Below are 27,436 nucleotides of genomic sequence, written 5' to 3' on the forward strand. Positions count from 1 at the left end.
CTTGTCAAAAGAATACTGAATACTGACTTGTTTCCAGAACGTCAACTCAAACGTTCGTTAGTACCTTCAGTTCAGGGAGGGGAGTAGAACCATTCGGTATTGAAAAGTTTGAAAGTCTCAAATAATCTCAAAGCAAAGGGCACTCAGACTTCCTATTGACCTGGCCACATTATAGGTTCAGTATGTTTTCAAAACGTGAACGGTTGAGGATTGCGCCGAGGTAATATTTGCTATCAAGCTCCATCATTAGTCTGCTTTGAGATGGATTATCAGGTGTGGATCTGCTCGTCCTGCCCTTGGCCCTAGAATTCTATTGTGCAGGAGATTGAAACTCTCTTGGCCACCCTGTAGAGTTTCGTGAGCTTCAGGTAGGCCAATGATTTTGACAGACCCCACCTGGCGCCATCTGAGCTCAAAAGTGGAACTACTTGATTACTTAAAATTAAAAATTACCCCGTTTTAGGTGGAAAAGACATTCGAGACATATGTCACAATCTTTCATTTGTTATTGGGACTACTGCTCGCACACAGTACGTTGGATAACGGCATGTCACAATCTATTATATCAAAAGTCCTTGGAGCCAACTGGTATAGTCATTCGGCACAATCTGTCCTAATCCTTGGACAAATGTGGTACGACCAAGTCCCCAGTCATTGGAAACAATTACTGCACCTGTCCTAGGTCCTTGGACACAAATGGTACAATCTTTCATCTTTCCTTGGAGACGGTCATAAGGCCTGGGAATAACTGTCACAATCTGTCATAGAAGTGATCGGAGACAACTACAAAAACAGGGCGAACTGTGGCAACTCGTCATCAGTCCTGGGAACTTGGAGACAAGTGTTAAAATTGTCTTTGTAGGCAATGCAAAATATCTGTTAATCAGTTCTCGGAGAAAACGTGACTGCCCCAATCTGTAAGTGATTGCATGTAACTGCCACAATCTGCCATTAGTAGTTGTGACAACTGTCACAGTCTGTCATCAATCCTGGAAACAACAACAAGTCACAATCTGTCATAAGTCATTGATATGCGCTGTCGATGGGTTATACCTCATCACAAGCAGCACCACCTGTTCTCATGGCTCTCCTGACTTAAGTATTGGGGGGAAATCAGGCATATGTCAGAGGAGTATAATGTAGCACATGAACAATCTTGTAACGGGGTGTCCATTTGATCCTCAATTCTTAATTGACGTTCCCCGTCACCTATTGCACTCACCTCGTCCATCCCTCCTGCCTCATCCGCCCTCACGTGCGTCCAACACTCAATGGTCGAGCATGGATCACCATGTGGTGTCGTTTGTGATGCATATGATACCAGAAACCAAGAAATGGCTACAAGACGTGATTGGTTTTACTACAATATATTCTATTTTGGCTTAGAACTGTACAATGATCTATGAACAGGGAAGTTGCATCGGTACTTTTGAAGGGCGACAGCATTTGATACACCCCTAACACAAAGACATCAGAAAAATCACCACATCATAATACCGTATCATATTTGAACAAGACAGGCTGATACATAAATCAGAGCTGAGACCCCCTTAATGACGATGATGATAACGACATTGCATTGCTAGTGTAGTGCAAATCATATATGTATACACTGGAACTGTTTTCTGATACTCGGAAGTCTCGGGTCACCATTAAAATCACAGTGGAATCTATTCAAAGGACACCACTCACAGGAGGACAAGGTACCAGAGTCAAGTACATGAAACACATTGACCATCTGCAATTAGGACATCTATCTGTACAATACAGCACCACAGTCTCATGTTAGCAATTTGAACGAAGAAGGGATCATGTTGTCAGACAATCCACCATGATGACATTGCACAATTTATAGTTACATGTACTTTAAGGGACTCTACAGCCAGGAGCCAGGTTGGCATGATTAAGTTACACGAAGACATTAATTGGGGTCACTTCTATCTCAAAGTACATCAAAACTATTCAAACTCGTACAAAGAGTCAATCAATCCCTTAACTGTGCACACGAGTCAACTGAAGTCCATCAATTTAACCCCCCCCCCCCCCCAGCACTTGCCTATGGTCCCCCTTTAAGGCCAAAAGTAGCGTCGAAGCAAAATATAGGAGTTCCTGTATCAGAGTAGAACCGGCACTGGTTGCAGGATCAGGCCGTTACCTCGATTAAACAATGTGTTCATAGGTAGGCGACCCCACTAAATCTCATCATGCAGGTTACTACTGCTGTATGTCCTGGTAAACCTGTAGAGGCCGACGGAATGTTGCTGCAATCCACCTGCGGTTAATGACCACAACAATCTCTGCATCCCTAAAGATTCGGCTACCAATAAAAGGCAAGACTTGCAAATTGAACTATAACAATCATCATCGAACAATGAATTTATATAGACCTTTAATATTAATGCAATGGTACAAGGTAGCTAGCTTTACTAACAGCTACAGGTAGAGGCTTCCCTAACCAAGTTTTGGAAACAGAATTAAAATAACTTTTGACAGAAATAACACTCTTGATTAACAGATCACTGACACATTGTTTGACACATCTGAGATCAATAATGGACATGAGTAACATATCAAACATATCTACAGGACTGTACATTCGGAATAAAGACAACCCAAACCCTGACTAATGCAAAGGGTGTCCCAAAGAGAATGAAAACTACCAAAACCAAGGCAAAGTACCAATTGCTTTGGTTTTTCCTCAGATAAAGCCAAGCTGGTCAGTTTATTGAATGACATCTTGCACCCACGCACTCTTCTGATACAACATGTACTTTGTAGAAGGAAACTTTTAGAAATCATTCTTACATGATCAAATGCCATGATACAAACACAACAATAATGACACGATCTGCCCTTCTGAACAGGAAACAGGTCATGTTTTTAAGTTTGTTTAAAATTCTTATTAATTTGTCCATTTATACACATGTACCTAAACATGTTCTAGTATCTTTAAATACTTCGTTAATACTAGACTTGCCGGAAACATTTGTGGGATGGTGAAATTGAGGGGTGACACTGTTGATCATCTACTTTTGCACCTCAATTTCACCAGCCCAAAAAAAGATTCCGGCACGTCTATTGACAAAATCCGGCAGCTGATAATCGCTACATATTAATCTGATTAACCACTCTGTAGGGTGCAAGGAACCTTGCATTTGGTTCACAGTGTCAACCAAACAACATATAACATCTGATTCAGATTAAAACCCACAATTATTTGAAATAGACAGCCATTCCAAAACGCACAATGCAAACTCTCACATGAACATTTATACATGAAATCTGGAAACGGTACCATATATCACATATTCAGGTCGAGAAGGAAGGTCTAACATAATGCAAAATAATCTTAATATTGTATGGCACTCTCAAGTGGATGTGACCAATGGATAATCTAATGCAAGGGAATTCACCTTTTCATTCCGATTCTCTGCATCTGAAACACCACAGTTCATACCAATATCAGAATATGCTCTGGTGTGTTTGTTAGGTTTAGCTTATATTTGTTTGTTTTTTAATACACCTTTTTTAAATAGCCTTTTTGACCTAAGGACATTGACTGGTAACCTCAGTATCATAAAGACGTACTTAAGATATATATTACATTCCTATGGCAGCGTCCAATGCATAGCATCATTAATAAGTCCTTAAAAAGTGACTTGTTTGTTTTAACCCATGCCATAAAGCTTCCTCTAAGTTCCATAGTAACGATTCAATACTTCTTGTATCTTCTTCACCCATTCCAATGCATAGCCTTGGGGATCCTCAAGATAATATGTCCGATTTGGCTGAAAGGAAACAAGGTACATTCCATAAGTATCGTAATCAAGAGGCTGAAGGGTGGATAGCCTGAATTTTATACCAGACTGTAAGTAAAGAATAGGACGACCTTACATGACTGCTGTTAAATCAAGCCCTTCTCAGGAGATAAGAAATGGCACATCAGTGTTAGAACTGCCTCCAGTTACTGAAAGTCAGCAACACATCTGCCTGAATGAGCCACAAAAGGAGAATTATAAAAATAAGTGTCATTGCGGGACAATGGGGGGGGGGGGGGTGTTAAGATATTGAACTGACGAAACTTACTGTATGTATAAAGAATATCTTGAAGTTTTTGGCTTCTGGTCGGAGTTCCTTGGACCTGAAATTGTAAGTCGAAGGTGATGCATTGATTAAGATCCAGGATTCGTGATAATTCCGTCACAACTTGAGGCCAGACAAGCATAAACAACTTATGTCAGCTTCCAACAGATGGCAATAGCCAAAACACAAATATATTGAGCATTTCTTAAGATTGAACTCACCATGGAATTTCCCCTTTGAGCACCATAGCCTGAGGATCAACATAGTAAAGATGTGGTCCCTCGGTTAATAACAACATCCGTCTTCTTGCAAACAAACCCTGAAACACAAACATACATGCAGAGCAAGAAAATCAGATATACATGTGATGTGGAGGGGCATGTCCCAGCCATTGTAAGTTCCAGAGGTACTCTCTCTATAGCTTCCACTCATTGGTGAAACAAATCTCAAGACGGCGTTGTGAAATGCATGGTGTTGGCCATATTTTGGTGATGACTACTTTCGAAATATATCCAAATATATCCTCACAAATTACCCCTGCACCAGGTGAGACATGATTCAGTTACAAACTTTTTTCCAAGACATGTTAGCATTCTAAATGACTATTCAAGTTATCAGATGCTTCGATCCAGAAATGACCATGAACTTGAGTCACAGATCACCTATGAGCACCATAATAACTACTCTTAAATGGTGACACGTTTTTAAATTTGCCCGAAGTGAACTTGATAATTGCTTGTACTACTTGACTTTTCATCATATGAACTTGATAACAAGATATACATGCACCTGACTTAATAGTTCATATTGACTTTTAAGAAACCAATAAAAACAATTTGATACACGCACATATACAACCTACTGCATTGTGCGACATTTCATTACTCTGTGTGATCAATTTAACTGCCAAGCACATAAAATTTACAGGGGAAACAGCCCTACCTTTCTTTTGTCAACTAATCCTTGCTTTAATACTAAGTTATTCTTAACAAATCTATGGAAGTTGTTTGTTTCTGCTTGTGTCTTTAACAGGGCTTTGCGTTCCTCTTCTGACACACTGCAGTACAAAGAAATGATTCACTTTCATTTTCGATAAACTGACGCAATCAGTGGACAAAGGGCTTTTCATGCGGGACAAGAAGAAGTCAGCCTTAAACAGGACAAGGACACTTTGGTCTGCAGAAACCTGATATGTCATGTTTGTTTCATTGAGTGAGCCGGCTCTAAAAGTAACCGGGTACCATCTGTAAGCACTTATGAGTCAAGTTCCTAAGGCCAGGGCATGATGGTGAAGAATTACCTATACTTGACCAATCAGTACAGCCTGCAAATGTACAGCAGGAGCGACCTGGGAAGGTGAAGAAGACAGCCCAAAACTAGACAGGATCGCTACTGTTCAGTGGAGGCCCTTTGATAGGTTTGAGAGCGTACCCAGGTTCCTTGGAAGGTGATGATGAGGTAGATGGTGGCTTGTCATTATCGTGTAACTCGATACCATGGAGACGAGATAATTGCTTTTCATCTAACCCAGCCTAAAAATAACAAATGAAAACCAAATACACTTGACTTTGTTTGATTTGTGGTATTCTGAAATTGCTGCGGGATTTGACTCCAAAAATGCTTGACTAAGACTTCTGATTGTTGCGGAATTAGGTCAGAGAAATTGCTTTAAGAAGTACAGACCTTGTCTCACCCTATTGACAAGACCAATTTTAGGCAAGCTCTAAATCAGCCCTTTCTGAATATCCATCTCATCACTTTCATATTTAAATCATTTTGAATCTATGCAAGTTCAGAAGGCACAAAAGTTGAATCTGGTAAACTCACCTTGTAATCACTCCAGAGATTTTCGGATGTGTCGTCTACAGCAGGAAGATACGGAACAAGTTCTGGTGGTTGTTGGTCCGGTAATATACTCCAGTTGAGATCCTTGTAGAACACACTATCTTTTAGTGGCTGATAGCCACCCATTTCTTCACAACCTAGTCTCTCCTCCGGTGTTAACACGAGAAGTTTTTCTACCAATTCCTTTGCAATGGGATTAAATCCTTCGGGGAATTCATACTCTAATTTTGCAATCTTTTGGAAGATTTCATATTCATGTCTGAAAAAATATAACAAAACATGCACAGATTAAGAATATAAGAGAAGGAATTATAATAATTTGAATGTGTTGTATCACAGGAGCCCGAGTAGGTGCAGTTTAAGTACAGTAGATCCTCTCATGAACACCCTTAGGACTGAGAAATGCTGTCTCTAAGAGGGAGGTGGCTTGGGTACAGAGGTCAAACTCTATAGAAACAACCCTTTTGGGACCAAATCACTGTCTCTAATACAGAGGGTCTCCTGCTAACAGAGGCATCTCCTAAGGTAAGTTCAAAATATTTCCATAATATTAATGTATTCCATATTCTTACTACTAGTTACAGAAATTTTAAAAGTTCAGTAAAATGTGATGTAAAACCTAGTTTACGTACCTTCCCCTAAATGGCGGTAATCCAGCCAGAAGTTGATATATTATGCATCCTAATGCCCAGAGATCTGAACTGAAGTACACCTGCTGGCCCTTTAGTACCTCTGGTGAAACATACTGTGCAGTGCCAACAAACGAATTCTTCCTTTTTCGGCCTTGAGAATCTGTGTTATCTGCTATAGGCGTAAAGAGAAAAATGTTTGACATTTTAAGCAACGGTTTGGTCCGCTTTGTGCCAGACAAGAGTTCTGAATGCATAGCTTACTACAGTAGTTTTTTAAGAGACCATCATATTCCATTTTCAAAATTGTTGACTTGAAGATTATCAGCAGAAAAGGCTTAGAATCATTGTAAGAAACTTGTGCCCATGACATTTACCTGACTTGGGTTCCTCTTGAGGTTTGATGATTTTAGCTGATCCAAAATCAGTGATTTGAATGTGCATATCGTCATTCAGGAGGATGTTCTCTGGTTTCAAATCCCTGCAAGACAGACACAAAGTATGTGGTAACATAAATCAGAGGAATATGATTATTGTTTGAATCCAACATTTGAACACAACCCAGGCCCCTAACTATGCATAGTCACATGAGGACTACCGATTTCACACATGACATTAGCTCCTTTAAATGACCGTACGATGCCATTTTCACAAAGAGTCACAAATATTTACATTCATACAGTTTTCTGCAGTTTGGCAACATCTTGTGAAATAGCGCTAATTGGAATGTGAAGAGTATTCATGAGTACATGTACAATTATAGAATAACTTACCTATGTATGATTCCCAAACTATGCATATGCTCTAGCGCTAGTATGATTTCTCCTGAATAAAACTTGGTGCACCTGTCATCAAAAGCACCTAACTTTTTAATGTAGTCCAACAGTTCACCTCGTCTTGCATAACTCAAACCGAAATCTGGTGGAAGTTAAGGTAGTAGCCAAATATTATCACTTTAGGAGTAGATTTTACTGGGTAGAGTGGTGAGTGGATGCCACTCTCTGTTCAAAAGATCAGAATGTCATTCTGAATATCAGGATATTTTACATGATTTTTTATTGATGAATTGGAAAATTAAAGGGCAGGACTGAGGCATTGAACATTTTAAGTTGATTTTAAGAAGAGAAGATAGAGGACTGAATTTATGAATGAAGACATAAAGGATACATAGTCTTTCGGGGTCTTGAAATGTGAAGTACAATTTGATGAAGAACGGATGATTGTGCTTGGACAGCATGTTGAACACCTCTTTCTCCCGGTTCACATATTGAGCTTTCTTTTCTCGGAGGATATGCCTCTTCTCCAACACTTTCACTGCAAGAAATGAAGACAAATTAGTGCATGGTCATCTGTCATCACTAGAGCCTTGAGACAAGAACTCACCACCAATCAGTACCACAATCACTCAAAGAAGCTGAAATCGGTGAAAAATTACATCTGCAATTCAGAGTACGAGAGACGAGGAAGACTAGCTACTTACTTGCATATTCTTTGTTTGAGTTCACTTCTTTTGCGAGTATAACCTGCAAAAATAAGCTACTGGTAAGAAATACCCATAACCAATAACCATTATGGACAGGGTGTGAGTATCTCCAGGGGAAGAGAAAAAAGCCACAACCTTTTCTGACCTCGTATAAGTAGTTATCTAGGTCAATTTTACTTAAGTCTAAGCGATGAAACCAATGCTGGCATTACAATACTTACTGTTGAGAAAGAACCTTCTCCGATAACTTTTCCAAACTTGAAATCATTCGGAGTTTTTTTGGCAGGCATCTGTGCACTCGTTTTTTTATCGTTTGATACATCACTTCCAGTGCTCGAAGTTCGACTAGGGCTGGGGATTGACTGAAACAAAACATATTGCTTTGGTAAATCTTTAGCACCCTAATAATGTATTCAAATTGTGGACTTGTGTTCTGTGTCCAGTTGAAAAGGTCCATCTTCTAGTTAGTTAATAATAGTTCTCGACTTCTCCTTCAAAAGTTCAAACCAATCATTAATCATTGATTAAATCAAGAAAATGATAAATATTTTGTGATCTGGTAACCATCCAATAAGTAGCTTGCATTTAGCATTATGATCTCAGGGCAGGACACAGACTGGACTGAGCCAAAAGGTCAGCAAAACAATATCCAAGTCGAAGTGTACTCATATGAATGTACATGACATGTTTGTACACACACACACACTCGACACAGTACATCATGTACGCAAATGCATTATACACAACGTCACAATTTGTTTAACGAATGAAGGTTTACAAAAGAAAATCCAACGGTAACAACGGTCAGATATCATGGGGCTAATATTTATCTTTGATTATTTTGATATTTCACACCATTTTGTCTCTGGAGGCAGCAAATGCAGAGCGATTTTGACAGATTTATGTTGATGGGACGGGTTCCATTTTCACCGACGGAAGTGGTACTGCGCGTGCGCAATCCTAGCACGATTTCTAATCTCCTTTCGATTAAATCATTGTTGGTCAATTTATTACTCTTAAATATATCAAGTGGGACTTATTTTATTATCAAACAAGCTCATCTTTGAACCAACTGAGTTTTACTTATTGCAATCGAGCAATAACTGTGATATTCGCGTTATAAAATCTGTCATCTCCGAATATCCTTTCAATTTTATCCAGAAATGACGTCATTTCTACTTCGGAGCCACCGTCATCCGGGACTTCGTAATGGTTGACTCTACTTATGAGTTGACTTCGAAATTTTATGCTCATCTTTCAGGTTCAAAACCTACTTTTTCTGCTTGGAGTGAGTATAGAAATGAAATCAAACGAAAGATAAACAAGTAAACAAAAGAGAAATGGAAGTAGCCGACCCTTAGTGCCAGTGCTTGTGGGTTGACAGGACCTCAGACTGACCCACTCCTGTCTGAAAAATCCCACTTTTTGACAAATTTTTCTCTTCCTTCAGGCTTGCCTTGCCAAGTTGCCCTGGCCCTGGCTGGCTAGAAAATGAGACGACTTTCACTGCATCCCTGATTGTGAAATTTCAATATTTGTTGATTGAATATAATGAAGATGAAGCAGTGTGATTGAGCGAGCTAGTCTGTAGGCTAGTTTATGTCATTGTGAATGATTAATCATGTGTCGGAAGACGGGCTACACTAGACTAACACTCACACTGTAGATAGTTCATAGTAGATATGTCCTAGTGCCGTGCCAGTGGCTCTGCTTTGGCATGTCTGGCTGGGCCTGGCCCTGGACTGGGGAACAGTATGACTACGAGTACTTTATGTCATAGAAAGAAAACTTCCTTTATCAAGGGTTGATTTGAAGATGGTCCTCCTATCATCCAGTAGTTCAGTAGCCTAGTGGACCACATCAATTTCAAAGGTGCATGATGAACAAGATTAGTATCACTTTCCCCTGGGAACAACCTCATCCCTGGCTGCTAGTACTACATGTACAAGTCAATGAACATGATACACCACTGCTAAACGTTTACATATTATACAGCAAATCGTAGCCACCATTCATGCCAGTTGATTCAGCTCACACACAACAGCCATCTGTTGATTGGCAATGGCAAAAATGCTTGGAGTCCATGGCAATTTGCTGTAATAAACAAATAAAATTCATATTCCATGTGACCTTTAAATCCAATGAGTGATTACTCATTGATCATTATGAGTCACTGCCTTCAGTCATATAGATCCATTAGAATGAGCCAGAAAAACTTAGATTTGGGAGTGATTTAAGGCACCTGTGTATCGACTTTCGCAACGCCACTATTGAACAAAACATCCCCACCATGAGGAGGGAGGGTGGGAGCTTGACTGCAGGCCATTGGAGAAATTGTCAAAATAGAGATCTCTACCTCAATGTCACCCTGGCACTAGCAGACCGACATGGGTTTCAGCCAATGTTGTTACACTTGTTGGTCGTGATAAGCCTTATCCCCTGATTTGAATATTTCAACAAGTGAGTAAGCAGGAAGTGGGAATCCATTCCATGCATTCTGCAGGCTTGGATACTGGATGGCATGTCGGCTCAGGGCTGACAGCTTGACCTCATTATTTGCATTTCCGCATTCAGTAATCAATTAGCAAAGTACACTGTGTAATTTACTAAGTGTTGTGTAATTGATGAGATCTTCATGTGTGCTGATTGTCAAAATTCTAAACTATCTACATTCAGGATGTCATGGATGTGTAGATGTGTCCTTCATACAAAGGATAACTTGGAAATTAGTATATTTTATCCGCATCGCATGGTGAGGACAACCAAAGGAAAGCCAGTGGTCCTTGTCTACTACCACTTTTCTCCACAACAAATTTCTTTGGCTGGGCTGGGTGTTTCAAGCATATTTTAACACGACTTGGGCTTCATTTTAGTATTATCCAGGTTGGCTGGTAAGTCTGCCCCATATGCCCCAGTGTTCTCGTCTAACCAAAACCATTACCGAAAAAAAAGTGCCGAGGTGCTGTACCTGGAGAAGAAAGCAAGGTGGTGAATTCGAACCCGGTTGTTGTATCTGGACAATTGTTGGTTGCTGGGCCCTTCAGTTCATTGATTTGAATTGCATAGGTCAGGATATTATGTCCCCAAATTTACTGGAATGAAAATCAGTTCAAAACCTCTTGTCCAAGAAGGAAATCAATTCAGTGAGCTGATCAAAAATTAAATCACATCATTTGCTATTCAGAAACTTTGCATGCCCACAATGTAAAATCTGATTTCAAACAACCATGCCATGTTACATTCATCCAGCATGCCTGTATAACTACTCGTTAAAATGACAGAAACTTTAAAAATTGATATTGCATGTTCCGTTAATAATGCACACCTACATGTATGTATGCTAATGCTGGTTACGAAATCAATTTTTGTGAAAGACATGAACTGGTAGTTGTGGTCTAAAACTATTGATAAATTCACACCTATGGTTTAATGGTATTGTTGGCATAGATAGCGGGTGTGTATCCAATGTTGAAAGTGTACATAGTTGCCCAATTGCTTTACCTCCAGTACTCTTTTATGTACCATATATTAGTCAGAATTGATGTTTTGGGGAAGTTTTTGATAAAAGTTAAGTAATAAATAATGTAGGGCCTAGGAGTTTCCAGCACTGTTCAGCAATGATGCTGACTGGGCACTGGGTTGGTATCAACTTGTGTCCAGATATGCTGTCCTGTTCTAGTCAGGCCGGTAAAGTTTAGCCAACCTTCCAAAAAGTCTTACGGCTTTACCTCCTGTAAAAATTTCTACAAACCTAACGCAATCAATATGAATTTTTCAATCGGGTTTTTTTCATTTCTATCATTCTCACGTATATTTCAGCAAACTTGATTGTACATTGAGGACAAAGAGGTTGATAGATGTAATCTATAACTGTGCATGTATGTCGAAGTGTGCATTCTGGTTTCTGACTAAATAGAGCATGAAGGACTTCCTCTTTCGTGTAGCGTGACTTCTGAGTTGGCAAGCTTGATTTCCAATTCATAAACTTCCGATTTGTATGTCAACCAATGCAGGTTTGAATCAAAGTTGCACTGAAAATTTATTTCTTCATTTGCATCTTCATTGTACATGTTATCATAAAATTTCTGTTGCAGGTTCTTCAGGATGGCGCGGAAGAAACTCCTGTAGACTTTGCTCAACGCTGATCAGATCTCTTTAGAGCTTTCGAATCCATGACACCACCCTGATTAAGGTAAACCTCTTTAGTTTTCTTGGCTGAGTGGCCTTTTATTTAGACCAGTCGCCAGTGACAGGGATTCCTTGGGTCCCCAAACATTATGAAGTTACGAAAACATACATTTTGTGGGAAAAAAACCCCCAACAAGCAACCAATATTGAGTTAAATACACCCTTTTTTTCTCTTAACTCCGTACTTAGTGCTGACTATTTGTTTTACATTACATATTTTTGTCCTAACGTTTTGGGGGAGTTGTTGTGTGTAACGAAAAAAGTTCTGGTCACTGATGTTCGGAAGGTTATGTGTAGTTTTCAGATTATAGGGTAGGTGGTAGCACAGGTCAAGAACTTTTAAGCGTTTCATGTAATAATTCATGTCTATTAATTGAAATGCAGGTAGTTGTTGTAAGGTGCTGCCATCTATTTAAAGATGTTGAAAGCAACAGGGTGTATTTCTTTTAAGTTTTCCAGATTGATGTGTTCTGCCTACAACGGCGACTGTGGTACTTATTATTGGCTCACCGTTAGGGGAGTCTATACAATAGCCCTGTGTCCATCGTCCGTCGTCGTCGTCCGTCGTATCCTGTGGCATGTTTCTTAACCGCTAGTGCTATGAACTTGAAACTTTGTACACATGACCCCCTAGGGTCATGTGTACAAAGATTGGTACAAGATGATTTGGCCTCCAGGAAGGGGGCCAAATCCAAAATTCTTCAAAATGCTATTATTCCTTAATTACTTGCCCGATTGGCACCAATTTTATATCATAGGTACATCTAATTCTAACAACCATTCAGTGTGTCACCCGGGTCTTTTTTGATTTGACCTACTTTTCAAAGTCACAGAGGTCAAATGTAAATTGGCCATTTTGAGGAAATTGTAATTGCCTGGACCTACATCAAACCTAACACTACATGACACAACACCATGCTCTTCATCCATCTTTCCTCCACATAAGGTGAGCACAATGGCCCTGGCCATTTCATTGATGGACAGTACCGATACTTGGAATGGCAAGGGTTGGGTCGAAAAGCTGAATCGCTCGATTGATTGCCCTGCCTTGGGTGAAGACCTCCCTGTCAAGAAGAGAGGGGAAAACTGAGGAAAGGAGGAAGAGTTGCATTTTCTCAAATGAAAATCACCAGTTCATCACTTATTGATAGACAGCACTGATAGTGTGGTGATGATGATGGTGATGGTGATAGAGTTTAGTGGAAAAGTCGAATAGATTGATTGATTGATTACCCCTTCTGAGGAACAGGGCTGCCATGCCTTTGAACATCAAAACACCTTGATCGCCTTCTGGTACCTGGTAGTGCAATTTCCTCTAAACTTGATCTCATTGGTGACAGGTTGCAAGTTCTTCGGAATACTTCTCACAGTATTTCTTTTGTATAAGCTTTCAACCTCCTTTCACCTCTAGACTGACCTGATGAAACCTTACTCCCAGTATCAATACTCTAAGGTGGGCTTCACACTTGGTTAGACAAGTACATGCTAATGCTTATGCCCTGCCCTTGACCGACAAGGGCAGAAAATTGTGATTTGGAAAATTGACCAAAAATCAACAACATTTTAGCAAAAAAACTTTTAAACCCTTGGCTATTATATGGGTCAGAAGATTTAAAAAATCTAGAATAACATTTTTTGGCTCACCGTAGGGGAGTCTATATAATACCGCGGTGTCCGGCATCCGTCGGCGTCCGTCGTCGTCGTTGTAACCTGTTGCACGTTTCTTAACCACTAGGGCTAGATGGCTAAAACTTGGTGTGATGGTAGCTTTGCCAAATGCCAGAAGTAAACTGCACTCAAACCAAAGATAAAGATTCTCCAAAACATTCAGTACAGCAGTAATTATGAAAGCAACCAAGCATGACAACCACACAGACAAGAGCAGATAATAATATTACAGGTTAAAGGAACATTTATGGCAAATGCATCATAATGAAGTAATACTAGTACATATTGTACACACAATCCATGGATCTCCACAGCATGGATTAAAAGGGTCTCAAACTGAACAAAGGGTTTACTTACAAGACAAATTTGACCTTCTAGCTTATCCCTGAGTCCCACTTTACGATTAGAAGAAATTCAAAACAAATATGCACATTCAAGATGGTGATGATGATAGATTAATAACACTGAGAGACAATACAGCTGGTCTTGCTCCCAGACCTCCATTGATAACAGGAAACCCCAAATGGGCCTATGAAAATGAGAAGGAACAGAAAGTCAACATGTATAAGTAGAAACTTTAAACTAAATATATGAGCAGGAATATTTGAAATACCAAATGGCCTTTACACGCAATATGCCCAGATGGTGGCACGTTTCGTTTCTATTTGAGCTAGAAGGTTCTAAACTTGTGAGGACATATATCTAGGGACCCTCTATTCTACCCCAAAAATTTGTCCCGCTCGGACTTCAAATATGGGCGCCATGCGGCCATCTTAAAAAAAAATTAAACAAAGTCCGATTGAAACCAAATTTCATGTGATTGTATATCTATGTACTCTCTACAATGTCTTTGATCAAATCCATTGACCAATATGGCCGCAAGGTGGCCATCTTGGAAATTAAACAAAGTCATATTACTTCGAAACTAAGGGTTGGATTGCAACCAAACTTCATGTTATTATGTATCTATGTACTCTTATCAGTATCCCTAATTTTCAGTCAAATCCCATGACAAATATGGCCGCCAGGCCGCCATCTTAAAAATCCAACGAAGCCCTATTACTCCTTAACTGTTGAACAGATGTCAACCAATTTCCATGTGTCATGTACACTCTTCAATAACCCTGAAATTTAGTCAACTTTATAACCAAAATGCTATAGTTAGATGGTACCGGTTATGTTCTTCTGCCATTGAGCCAAGAAGAAGAATATTATTCAATGGAATCAAAACTGGTGAAACTAGCCAGAAACTGTTCTCCCCATATCCACTGCAAATGACATGCATTACATTACCCGAGGTGAGCACATGGTCCCTGGACCATTTCACTGACAAAAAAAATGACACCATGGACTGCAGGGTTTTCGCCAGGATTAAATTTGGGGGGGAGCAAAAACAATTTTTCTAAAAAAATTTTTTTTTTCAAAATTTTTTTCTTTCTTAAAAAGGGTATATGACCCCTCCTGAGACGTTTTTTGGCCCTAAAACCGCTACAATTGCTCCCAAATGTTCTTATTTTACAAATCAAATCATGAAAATTACTCATTTGACAGTAAAACAAACTTTAGTGCTCAAAATTAAGGGGGGATATCCCCCTTGAAATATTTTAGGGGGGATGAACCCCCCATTCCCCCTCTGGCGGAAACCCTGAATTGTTTGTTGTGACGTACCTTCTCAGCTATTTTTAGTCCGAGTTTGGTACGCTTTTGTCAGGTCTCCTTCATGCCGATTACGCAGAGATGAGACAAATATAAAAATATGATTAATCTGGTACAATTATGAGTTTGATATTGAGAGCAGGGCTCACACTTCATAATTTTTGCATCAGCCACCTGTGCATGAATGAGCCATGCTAATTGCAAGTAGCCAATCTGTGGCCCATTTATGACTCCTCTTATAGGATGCAAATTCCTTTTGTTGCCACAAATTTAGGAACTCCAGAATCAAGAAACCATCGGCCTTGATTTCGCAATGAATAAATCATTTATTGCCGGATTAAGAAACTTGTGTTTTCTTTGCAAGAATCTGAAAAGATTTCGTGAAATGATCTTTGTCGAGGGTGTCGCCTTATTACATCTGGTTTTGGGGCCCTTTTCATGTGGCCCTTTTGTTTGAATGTGTTGTTTCGATTCATCAATGAAAAGCTCCCGCTAATGGTTGCCATATCATTGTTGTAATCGGCACGGCACGCTTCATCCAACGGTTACATCGCACTCTCCGTCATTATCAAATGATAATATCGCTTTAAATGCTTGTTTGTTCATTGTTAATTGTGCATTTAGCAGCAAAATGCACGGTTGAGATTGAAAAGATGAATTGAACGCAGATAAGTCCTGTCGTTTATTTAAGACGGCTTTTGGTGATTTGCTGGTGAGAATGACTGTTTTATTCATGAATTTGATTAAAGAATTTCGTGTCCTCGAGGATAGATCAGATTACTTTCAGGTTTTCAAGGACATAGTCATGGTCATAGGGCTCAAGCTCTAAAAATTTCACTAAGTGGCATGTTTTGTCATTATTTGTCCGAGAGTCTTTTTACTTTGGTATATATGCGTGAGATAGGCATATCAATATGTAAGCAAAATTAAAGTTGAAAGACTTTACTGAGATTTTGGTCAATTCAGTCAGATTTCAGTTGTAAACTAATAAATGTAAAAAAATCTGACCAAAAATATCGTGATTAGAAACCCTCTTGCCCTGAGACAATGGGCAAGGGATTGTCCAAAGCAGGTGGTTGTGTTGGTCATTAGCACATATCATTTCAAAAAATAAAAAGACCGGCCAATGTATGTGCAAGGCCACAGACCTGGCCACCTGCTTTGACAGACACCCCAGGCTGTTGACCAACGTCACAATCGGTCAACAAACTATTAGATGTTATCTCATCGTCACCTTGTTTCGTTGTTTATATGCTCATTAGCTCAAGGGTGATGAGGGTAGACCAAACCCTACTCGTGGGTGGAAGAAAAATGAGCAGTTTGGTCAGTTACTGGTCAGACACCCAAAAAACAGCTTGATGTCTTAGGGGTATGCCTTACACCCTCGGGCCAATAGCATGGCATTCTATTGGTTAAATCACCAACTGGGTTCCCTCTGCCTCGAGGTGGGTAAAAAACTCCTCAGCGTCTCTCCTTGTGTGCTTGACCTTGGAACCTGTTTGAAGCAGTTAACTTTGATTTTATCATCTGATGCCATAGACTGAAAGATGTTTTATAAAACTATTGTTGTGCACTGTGGTCTCTGTTTGTTTCAGTTGTTTAACCAACTGATTTTGAAAAAGGGTGCTGAGTTATTCAAGAATATGGTACTGACGAGGCTGGCAAATGTTAGGTGAAGAGTCACTCCATTGTATATTCAACAGATACAGGAGGATGTCGGAAGATATTCTGTTCTACTTCCATTTCATGTTTTTTTTGCAAGGAAGATGGATTGATGAGTTGTTCACCATGTCTGCCCCTGACCTTGGCATACAGACTTGGCAGCGACCACTTCAGTTTATACATGCCGATATCTCAGGAAGTATTGAGCTTTTTAAGTTCAAGTTGCAAGGTCGAAAGGGAATCGGGTGGAGATCTTAGCAGTTCTAAGACAAAGACACTCCATACCTGTACCAACCTTGCAACCAGTTTTCCGATACCCCATATGTTAAGAGAATGATAGCATGGATTTGACCTAACGTTCTCCCTTGAAGACAGAGCACCGCCCACTAGAACCTAAGAAGTTACCTTATCTTCTGAAAAACAAAGCCAAACAGATGGCTTGTAGCATTCTTATGGTTGCCGCAAACTCGCGATATTCCCACGGTCGAATAGCAGTGGCCCTGCGAAAAAGCTTTAAACTCTCCACCTTCCCCAACCATTAGTATACCTTCGACTTTTAAGAGTGTAGCTGTAGTAGATTTGGTTAGGTTTTACCAATCAGTACATGCAACTTGAAAGGCACTTTATCAAAGTATTGCAGTGGGGAATCAGTTGGAAGCTTTTTTAGCTGATGGCAATCATTAGCTAAAAGAGTATCTCACTGTGGCGATCCTTGTCTCAGAGTCATAAGTCTTCAACTCATATAGTTACAGCATTGCAGTCTCAAAACCCATTGCAGTAGCTTGTATTGGCTGGATGTTATCCTAGTTTTTGGCCTGAGAATTGAAGTGGAGTGTCCGAAAGTCTTTGAAATGCTAAATGTCGAGTAAAATTCGCATGACCCAGCATTTTGTCGCTGTTATGACGGACATTGTACAGAATTACAACATTTTAAATTTGTGTTGACTGTTGTAAATCGGAAATCAAGTTTGCTTGAAAATGTGAGGTACGGGTAATGGTAATGGTTAACTGTCTTTTGCTTGTGATGTGAGCAGGAAATGTGTGTAATAGGTAAAAAAGTTTCTCGATAAAGAGGGGATTAGAAGTAACAATGAAGGAGAAAGAATTTATGGTCTGCTGACCATCATTAGTAGGAAACAGTCCAGAGGGTCTAAAAAAGCATGAATATGAAGTGGTAACTCGGGATTCCGGTTTTCTTAAATGCTTGTTCGAACATCAGTTATTTACCTTTAGAGAATTGAAGGTTTACAATGGATAAAGTTTAGCCGAGCTAGACATGAAAGGAATTTCGTAGAGGTGGTTCAGAATGTGATGGATGGGAGAGAAATATACTTACTTTGCAGGTTTTTTCACATGGTCTGGTAACGAAAATACACACATTTATTTATTTTGCTTGTTGATAGAGCAAGAGAAATCTGTCAGTCGGTGTTGGGAAAGTATCAGCCAGTGCAGTTGCTGCCAAAATTTGGTTTTATAAAGCATGACAAATCATTTAGAAATCATGTTGCTAAACTGAGTGCCAGGCCTTTGGGCATCTTGTTGGTTTATCATTATTTGAAAAGATCATGCATTTTATAGACAAAAGACAAAAATATGTGGGTTCTGTAAAATCTGGTCAAGAAGAAGCTTCATTCAATTAAACATCTTGAATAAACTCAATGAAAATTTGAAATTTCCTTTTGTTATCATTTTGAGTGCAAATTATTTCAAAACTCTTGCAGAAAACAATTCATGAAATAGGGTCACCTGCTTCTCTGCTCTTTAGAATCTGTGAAATCTAAATGTTGTTGCCCAGCCTATTGTTCAGGGCTGTTGAGTTGACATTTGGTCATTGAATTACCTCACAGTTCATAAGTCGACAGGGCTTGAGTGGCCCATGACCGATTGTGACAATCTGGATGGTATTTACAAGGGTTGCGGCCCACTTTTGGATGGACACTTGTATAAACTGCATCACCTCTTTCAACAATACCAAATCAAAGTGATAATTCAGTTAATCAATTTTCATGTTTTCATTGTAATGAAGTTTTAATAATGTTGGTTTGAGGAGTTTGGAAGATGTGTCCTCTTTGACCTTGGTCTTGTTGTTCTCTCCCCCTCTACTTCCTCTTTTGGACCAGGCATTAGTCTGTGATTATCATTTTTGATCAAAAACAAGGGTTTAAAGTAACATACTCAAGTTGTTTAAAAAATGGTGGTATTCCTGTCCATTTTTTCTCTAGAAAAAAGTATTGTTACCTGTGCATCAGGTCAGACATACATGAACGTGTTGGGTGATGTATACATGCATGCACACCCTGAAACAGATGTCTTGAAGCCAACGCTTTCTCCTGGGCTGTGATGGATGCACCGCAACTGTATCGGTAACTTGCCCCGCTGATGGTAGGTCGTGTAAGATTGCCCTAACCATGCTCCCAGGTCAGAAATCAACAACCTGTACCTGTCGGGATTCGGAGCAACTTGTGCAGTACAGCATTGGTACTCATGGGCCTGCCTTGCGTGTCAGGATCCCTCAAGTGCAAGTGTACCACCAATAGGAGAACTGGTATTTTTGGATGGGCTTCTTCCGCGGTCATCAGTGTGTGCCACCTAGAGGAGAACCGTTTTTTGGATGTCTTCTTCCATAGTTACCAGTTGCCTGTGGCTTGACCTTGTCCGAGAGACCTAGTTGCAGTGATCTTGACATTTTGCCAGTGACCTTGACCAAGAGACCTGGTGGCAGTGAACTTGACCTATTCCCAGTGACCTTGACCAGTCAGGAGACCTGCAATAGCAGCTTTGACAATGTGTGCATTGCCATTGTTCATCCGGTAAGCAAAAAGTTTACACAATCTTTACAATGATGATTTTCATGTATGTAATATAAAATCTAACGATAGTCAAATTTGAAACAGTCTCTATTTAATATGCTGATTAAACCTGTTGTAATTTGAACATTTATTGTATCTTTTATACTTATGGTATTTGCACAAGAAATGATAGCACGTGACTGAAATCAAAATATTAACATTTCATTGAAAAATGCTCTGCAGTAGTGGTCAGAAGTAACTATCAGTGTTGCTTGCTGTTGAATGTTGAATGTGAGAAAGGATGTTTCTTATGACTAACAAAGTGAATGTTTTTTTCTTTTGATGTTTTATGTTGGGCCCTATGGTCGGGTTGATATAGGCCTACTAAACCACTTGTTAAAGTATAGGCTTACATATTTCCTAGGGTTGCCAATTTGTGCAGATGCCAACAACCACACAGTTGGTTCCCACATGCCAAGGGCCACATTGTGTCTAGACAGGTTAGGAATTGTAGGAGTGAATGATCTGTGATTGCATGATAGTGCAGGCCTACTCTCTATCACTGGTGGAGGAAAGCTTTTATTCTTTTATGAAACCTTGTGTTTTGCTGCTGTGTGTTAGCCGTAGATATAGACCTTGGTATAAAAGCAGTTGTATAAATCAAACCATTTTTTCATCTCGTTTTCAAGAATATTCTGTGAAAAATATCTAAATTTTAAAGAATGGCTGATTCTTCTTGCAACAGAGAGTGAGACACACTTTTCCCATTCACTGTATTGTGATGCCGTTGTAAGTTATAGACCAGGCTTTGGGGCTCCAGGTCGGTGTGAATTTATGTCCAGGTGTAATGTCTTCACCTTCTTCATTCAGCGAACTCCTTTCAGCGACTCTGCCAACTCTCACTGACATGAAAAGTGAGGAGTTGTTTACCAAATCTTCTCTTATCTCTGAAGTTCTTTGAGGGTATTCACATAATTATTGATATATCTCTCCTTTCTGTTTACTACTGTATACATGTAGTGACTTCCTCTATCAGCGATAGCCATGTTGACCCATTCCTTGGAGGGAGAAACTGTAAGCATATGTACAAAGTCTGTTGAATGAATAAAACTCTTGGTATTCCAAGAATCTTGGAACCCCTGGCTTGAAAACATTCCTTTCCCTTTGGCACTGGCATACTCGTAAGCAAGATATCTACAAGTTTGCTGCCATTGCATCATGAGTTACGTTTTGAGAACCTTCCAGTGTCATTGCCTGAGGTCAAACCCTTCTTGAAATTTGCTGCCTTGAAGAGAGTTTCACCTTTGGCCTCTACCAGGAACCCTGCAGACTGCAGTGTCGTGCTGTCCCTCTTTGAAATGTATCAGGGAGGCTTGGTGTCCTGGCCTGTACATAAATAGCCTGAAAAACTGATTTGAATCTGATGTAAAAGCAACTTCTTCATGATATCAGTTTTCTTTACATACACCAGTAAGCAGACTTCTACTGTAAGTTAGCCAGATCCATTGTGATAAAAGTACAATCAAATAAATAATGAATAAAAAAAATTCTACCTGAAATCAAAGAAAATGTCGGCCAGCTACAAGAAAAGTATGTATACCGAGGTGAATAAACTAACTTATTAGCAACACTAGACAAAGATAACGAAATGTTTTTGAAAAGTTGCACGTATGTTTAAGATTATACAGGATGCATAAAAACTACCAGAATTTTTGTAGAGCAAATGCAGGCACTTTTCACCCAAAAGGTTTTCAGCCAAGTAGTCAAATCAGTGTATAATGGGGTGCCTACTTTCAGCAGATGCCCTAACTTTCGTGACTCACTCCCCTCGTCGTTGTGTACACGAAGTTTGACAAAGATACAAACACTCCTAATGGCTCAGTAAAGCCATCTTAGCGGCTCATTCATCAACATGTACAACACCTTTAATAGAATGTTGCCTATACTCTGTATCTCCTTGTATCTGTTAGAGTGTTATAAAATTGATAGGGGGTTGCTCATTAAATGATTGGTTGAACTATTTCCAACTGTATATCTCATCATAACGCAGTCTTCCTGATTGCATTTTCACTTCCTTGCTTACCTGCTGAGTTATTGCTCAGCATACCTACCTTGAACTATTGCTGCCCTTACAATGTTGTTAAGTTACGATAATGATGGTAATGGTCATTAAGGTTTGTGAGGTGCTCTAAGAAAAGCTTCCTTTTGCTTACTATGCTGTAAAGTTGTAATTATGATAACCTCGAAGATCATTTCGGTTCACGAGTTGCTCTCGGAAAATCATTCCTCGTATCAAGCTCACTTGGGAGATGTAGGTTATAAAGTCGTGATGATTATAATAAGCATTTCATCTAAGTTTCAGTGATGATGAGAATTCGTGCAGCGGCAATTGTGGCCTATTGAAGTCAAAGTTGAAACCTTAGTGGTCACCCACATTTTTTTGCAGTATAACTATGTCATGAATGATAATGCATTGATGATCTATATTCTATGGGGGAAGCACAATGCTGAGGGTCTTTAGAAGACAATAGCCCCCCCCCCCAGATTGTGGGACCATGGCATGCATATCTTTCATTTCAAATAAAAAGAGGTTTAGCTCTTGTGTTTTACTGTAATGTGCTGTACCATTTCACTTTACGTGCAGACTTCGACAAACATGACGGAAGTGATGCGCAGCTGCTCAGTTGGAATGCTGCTGCTGAAGTGCTGTTCACCCCAACCTCATTAATTGATGAAACTTCTTGTAGCTGGTAAAAATGGTAATCTTAAATAGACAATGATATTTTGTTTCTGGGTAAAAAAAATTTTGAACAAGTTTCTGGGTAACTCTAGTCTATTTGCTAATAGCTCATTAGGCCCAAAGACGAACTTAAGAATAGCCTGTCAATCACTTTCTGCAAACAAGTTGTTCATCATTACATCGTGTCAACAAAACTCTTAAGTGTTTTCTTCCTCATCAAAAATGTATATCTTAAAGATATGGCTTCAGACAAAACTACCAACAAACTCATAATCGACTAGCTTCTTTCACCATTGTTTGTACGGTCAGTGCGATGTCTCTGTGAATCATGTGTATACCAACTGCAACATGCATTGGGGAACTGCCCAACGCATTGGAGAGCTGACAAATGTTTGGGGAACTGGCAAACGCTTTGGGGAACTGTGATACTCCTGAAGTGCTCTTCACTCATTGAATGATGAAACTAAATGTAGCTGGTAAATGGTAATCGATGACGGCACGAATATCATCTTCATTCAGCACTGTCGGCCTTCGCGAGCCTGTTTCCTTTGCTCAGCCTCTTTCTGCTGATCAAACACTTGCACCACAGTTGGGTAATAAACTGGCTAAAACGTTGCAGCGCCGACCATAACAGTAACAACTGAAGCATGGTAATGAAGTTTCTAAATGTTTTGATCGCAGCTTCCTACCAAATCAAACTTTGGCTACTGGCCAGCCTCGCCACCAAGTGTTATTCCTTTCAGTAAGCAAGGTAATCGCTGATGTATCAATCTGATCATCAGTGATTACTGAGTACTATATTACTCACTCATTCAGTTAGGTCTTAGGTCCTTCTACTGCACCTTGGTAAACCCTTCGGAATGTCTGAATCAGTGCAGACGTACGTTCTGATCTGACACAGAATGAACGGGAATGCTTCTCTTTCCAAGGTTGGCCATGTAGCCATCAAAGACTATCTTATAACATGGCTAGAAGCCTGAGTTGGTGCAGGGTTGCCACAGAATGAACAGGGAATTGTCAGTGTTTTGCCAGATGTTGTCATGGCAAATACTTTCTTACATCAGAGGGTTTGATGAGAGTATCTTGAATGAAGTGCTACATGTTTGGCCGGCAGCAACACAGGTCTCTGTGGGGAAAGAAGCAGCATTTCTAATCTCACGCCCATCTTATAAATATGTCTCACTTCCTACGCTGTGAACTAATTAATCAAGACATTGTTTTCTTACAAGGGTCTTATCATTCCAGGCAAAGTTTTCGTACAACGCAACCTGGAGAAAAAAACTTTTCTTGAAAGCTTTCCAGCGCAGTACTAATCAACCTGCCATCTAGAATGTTTTGTTTGCCCAGTCTGTGTCTGAGAAAAGGGTAATTTTTTGCAGAGAGTCACATTTTAGTTTTGATTTGAACCATGATGTTAAAAAACCTGAGAAGAAGAGGGTTTCAAGATGCAAACATTTGTAGTTCTTGCTCAAAATCTCCAATCACGTTGATCTTGTTGATACGAAAACATGCTAGGTAATGATCATATATCGACAGAGGAGAACTGTAGTGTTTTTGGGTTAGGTGCTGCGGAAATGTTGTACAAGGTCAGGTCTAGGATTAACATGAAAAAATGAGATACCAAGCTTGTTTTTTCAACCTCACTAGCTTGTTTTCCTTAGGCGTGTTTTGGAAATGCACCAAGTTGGCGATGAAAAAAGTGGTTGGAAAGCTCCTCGCTTTGCGTACAAGTTCCCAAGGGCATGAGATTGTTAAGGAAGATGAGGAGCCAAACCATGTGGCTTAAGGAATTGAACCCGAGGCGGAGGACCTTGGTTGAGTTACCAAGACACTCGAGGGTGGAGCTAAAATACAGTCCAAACCCGAGCCGACAGGCGAGGGTTTGGACGAAATTTTAGCTCCACCCGAGAGTGTCTTGGTAACTCAACCAAGGTCCGAAGCCGAGGGTTCAATTTCTATTCTAAAATACCTCAAACTTAAAAAGATAGGCCACGAAATAACTTGAATATGTGCGAATTTGGCAAATTCCATCCATCGCCTGCCCGGAGCGCCGGTAGCGCCGTTGTTTACATTATGTTACGGCAGCCCGTATAGGAAGTCCGGATCGGCTCGCTCAAGTGACGCTAAAATCCGCGCAAATGGGCTATTTGGAGCGTTTTTCTCAGCAAATATGTGTAGTGCTCATTAAAAAACTTAGGGTGGTTGATGCTTCCTTGGCTTATTTGTGTTTGAAGCAGTGTTTTGAGAGCCTCAAACTTCTGAAGTGAGCTGTGTGCATGGTTCCACATTTTAGTGCAACCCGAGGGAACTTTGGTAGAGCATCTTGGTTGCGTGTCCAAAACACTCCACTCTCAGAACGAGGCTTATGCATTTTCCATTTAAAAGTTGACTTTACGGTACCAAGGTATTTTAGAATGTGTTACACAAATTGTGAGTAGAGGTGCCGCTCCTTTGAAATCAAGCTAGCTGCAAGCCTTCCTTCACTTTTGTTATCCTAATAGGATTCATGCTGCTGGTCTTGATGGTCTTGATGCCGTTTCTTGATACTTTAGGAGAGGGGATTGAATTATGTGACATGGGACCAGTGTAGTGAAAATTGAAGTTGAAAGTCCAACTCTGATTGGTATTCTGCTGGAATGCGCTTCTCAAGAGTTGAGTAAAGCTCTAGTTAGAGCATATTGAAACAACGTCTGTGCAACCCTGGACAAGAACTCTGCATCTGGTGGCGACTGCTCAAGTGAACCCAATGTACTTGTAGCAAAAATGGTTTAGATGGGTATCTTATTGTTATTAAAACAATCGACCTGACTTTTTGACAACCAATTGCTTATCTTTCTGGTAAGAACTGGATCATGGAAACATCCTAACCTTCAAACGTGGGAAATAATGGCAAAGGCGTTCTTTACACCTTCAGATGATGGAGGGAACTGTTTATCTGAGGTATTACTGTTTCTCAAATAACTTGTTCTTTATTAAGAAGACATTCCTTATTGTTTTACCATGGTAGGTTTATACCTTCTTGAAGAATAATGCTGATGGCACTTTACATGACTTGACCTAGCCATTGTATATATTGCTCCAGAAACTTGTTGACCAACAAAACAAGAGCAATGCGTGGGTGACCTCATGAAATCCATACCTATTGACTCTGGCTTCTTCACTTTACCTGCCAGGACCCCTTGCAAGGCCCGAGCTTGTCAGTAGTTTGATTGCCTGCTAATTAGCAGTTCTGTGGCACAATGGTAAGTAAGTCAGTGAATATCAAATTGCGACTTCTTGGTGGCATTTTTGAATTGCGACTTCTGTGGAGTAAGGAAATACCCTGGCATATAGTAGTAAGCTCTAAGAGTTCACACTGATTTGGCAGTGAAACCAAAAAATGGCACACTGTTGATTTAACAGTCACTATATCACATGAAACCTTTTTTTTCACACCATTCTAGATTCCATTATAAACTCACATCCAGTAACCAACATCAAGTTTTGGACCACTGACTTAGGAAAAGCATCCTTTCGGCCAGGGTGAGCCACATGGTCCTTCATGTTAGTGCTATCAAAATGATCAGGAGCTCGATATCAATAATGGAATAGGCACATGTATCACAAGATGAGATTTAGGCTGTTTGATGCCTATATTGTTTGCTGGTACTGTAAAGAGTGGAGCTCCGAGGCTGCGCTTGTCATGTTGGAAGATATAAGAACATAGAACTGAGTTTTGGTGAACCCACGCAACACTCACTCAAGGGGTTTGTTTAGGTATATCAGAAGACATGGTCTACATCACAACGGGCCACTTCTAACATGATTTACTTTCTCCTCATCGCCCACCTCGGGTTATCATGGGAAGAAGCTGCAGACAATAGCATGGAGAGGCGCAACAGCAAGTAAGTAGCATACCTGTTGGTAAGAACAACTCAACTTTGCCTAACGGAATGCCGTAGATAACCCAGAAGGCCGTGGAGCAAACCATCAGGTCAAAAATGTTTTTTTTGCGTGTCACACACTCTGTCATGGGAAATGCCATGATATTATGAAATTGCAACATGTTCTGCGGTGAAAGGTCTCATAAGACATTATTGACAGATGAGGGCTTGGGCCTTGTGAGGCCCTTCCACTCGTGGAGCCAGTTTGTTTTCGATGCTGCAGAATCAAACACCAGCTGCACAGCAAAACAAACACGGTGAAGTACACAAAATGTTCAAAACTGGGGGAAAGATATCTAACTCTGCTTCCCTTTTGTTCTAACAGCTACCAGTATTCTTTCAACGAAACCATTAAGAAACCTCAAATGGCGGTAATCGGCTCAAATCAGCATAGTTCAATAAGCAGTCGCCTTAGGTGAAGGCCAAATTGGACATCATATCAAGAGACCTGATCGCAAGAGAAAATGGCCTTCGAAATTATACCCTATGACCCGTAGAGAAACCAAAAGAAAGTGCAATCAGAAAGTAGTGTCAGTGAAAGCCAGTAGTTTGACCAAGCTGCCAATTACGTCCTATGTCGTGCAGCCGCGAACAAAACACTGATACCATAATTTGATGTTTGCAAGTTTTGAAATGGGCGATAATCACTGAAAACAGCATTGGGGGAAGATGGTGGTCGACTTGGAGAAACACCTCCTGATAAAAAGGTCGGCCTATCTATTACTTCAAATAGACCCCTACAAATCTGTCCCCGACACCTTTTACAGATG

General features: G+C 40.1%; 2 protein-coding genes across 6 annotated transcripts in view; one reads left to right on the top strand and one right to left on the bottom strand.

Moving 5' to 3' along the window:
- Positions 1-2,040: 2,040 nt before the first annotated feature.
- On the bottom strand, positions 2,041-8,981 carry LOC135486025 (3-phosphoinositide-dependent protein kinase 1-like). 2 transcript variants are annotated; one of them, XM_064768489.1, is made up of 13 exons: positions 8,896-8,981; positions 8,262-8,402; positions 8,038-8,080; positions 7,725-7,871; positions 7,331-7,475; positions 6,935-7,038; positions 6,561-6,729; positions 5,911-6,187; positions 5,515-5,615; positions 5,026-5,140; positions 4,305-4,402; positions 4,087-4,141; positions 2,041-3,788 (listed from the first exon to the last, which is right to left on the bottom strand). In XM_064768489.1, exons 1-13 carry the CDS (start codon positions 8,896-8,898, stop codon positions 3,693-3,695), a joined length of 1,494 nt encoding a protein of 497 aa, XP_064624559.1. In that variant the 5' UTR covers positions 8,899-8,981; the 3' UTR covers positions 2,041-3,692. The 2 variants fall into 2 exon arrangements, with proteins under 2 accessions (XP_064624559.1, XP_064624552.1); XM_064768482.1 differs by having other exon boundaries at positions 6,561-6,732.
- Positions 8,982-9,236: 255 nt separating this feature from the next.
- Positions 9,237-27,436, top strand: part of LOC135486036 (myocardin-related transcription factor A-like) — a 100,111-nt gene continuing 81,911 nt past the window's right edge. For 3 of the 4 annotated variants that reach the window (XM_064768502.1, XM_064768517.1, XM_064768535.1), the window contains exon 1: positions 19,679-20,024. The gene's annotated coding sequence lies outside the window, so the exon portion shown is untranslated. Of the gene's footprint in view, positions 9,329-12,134; positions 12,233-19,678; positions 20,025-27,436 lie in introns of those variants that run through there. The other variant, XM_064768527.1, reaches the window with a different exon arrangement.

The sequence above is a fragment of the Lineus longissimus genome, chromosome 1 (assembly GCF_910592395.1).
Source record: "Lineus longissimus chromosome 1, tnLinLong1.2, whole genome shotgun sequence".
NCBI lineage: Eukaryota > Metazoa > Nemertea > Pilidiophora > Heteronemertea > Lineidae > Lineus > Lineus longissimus.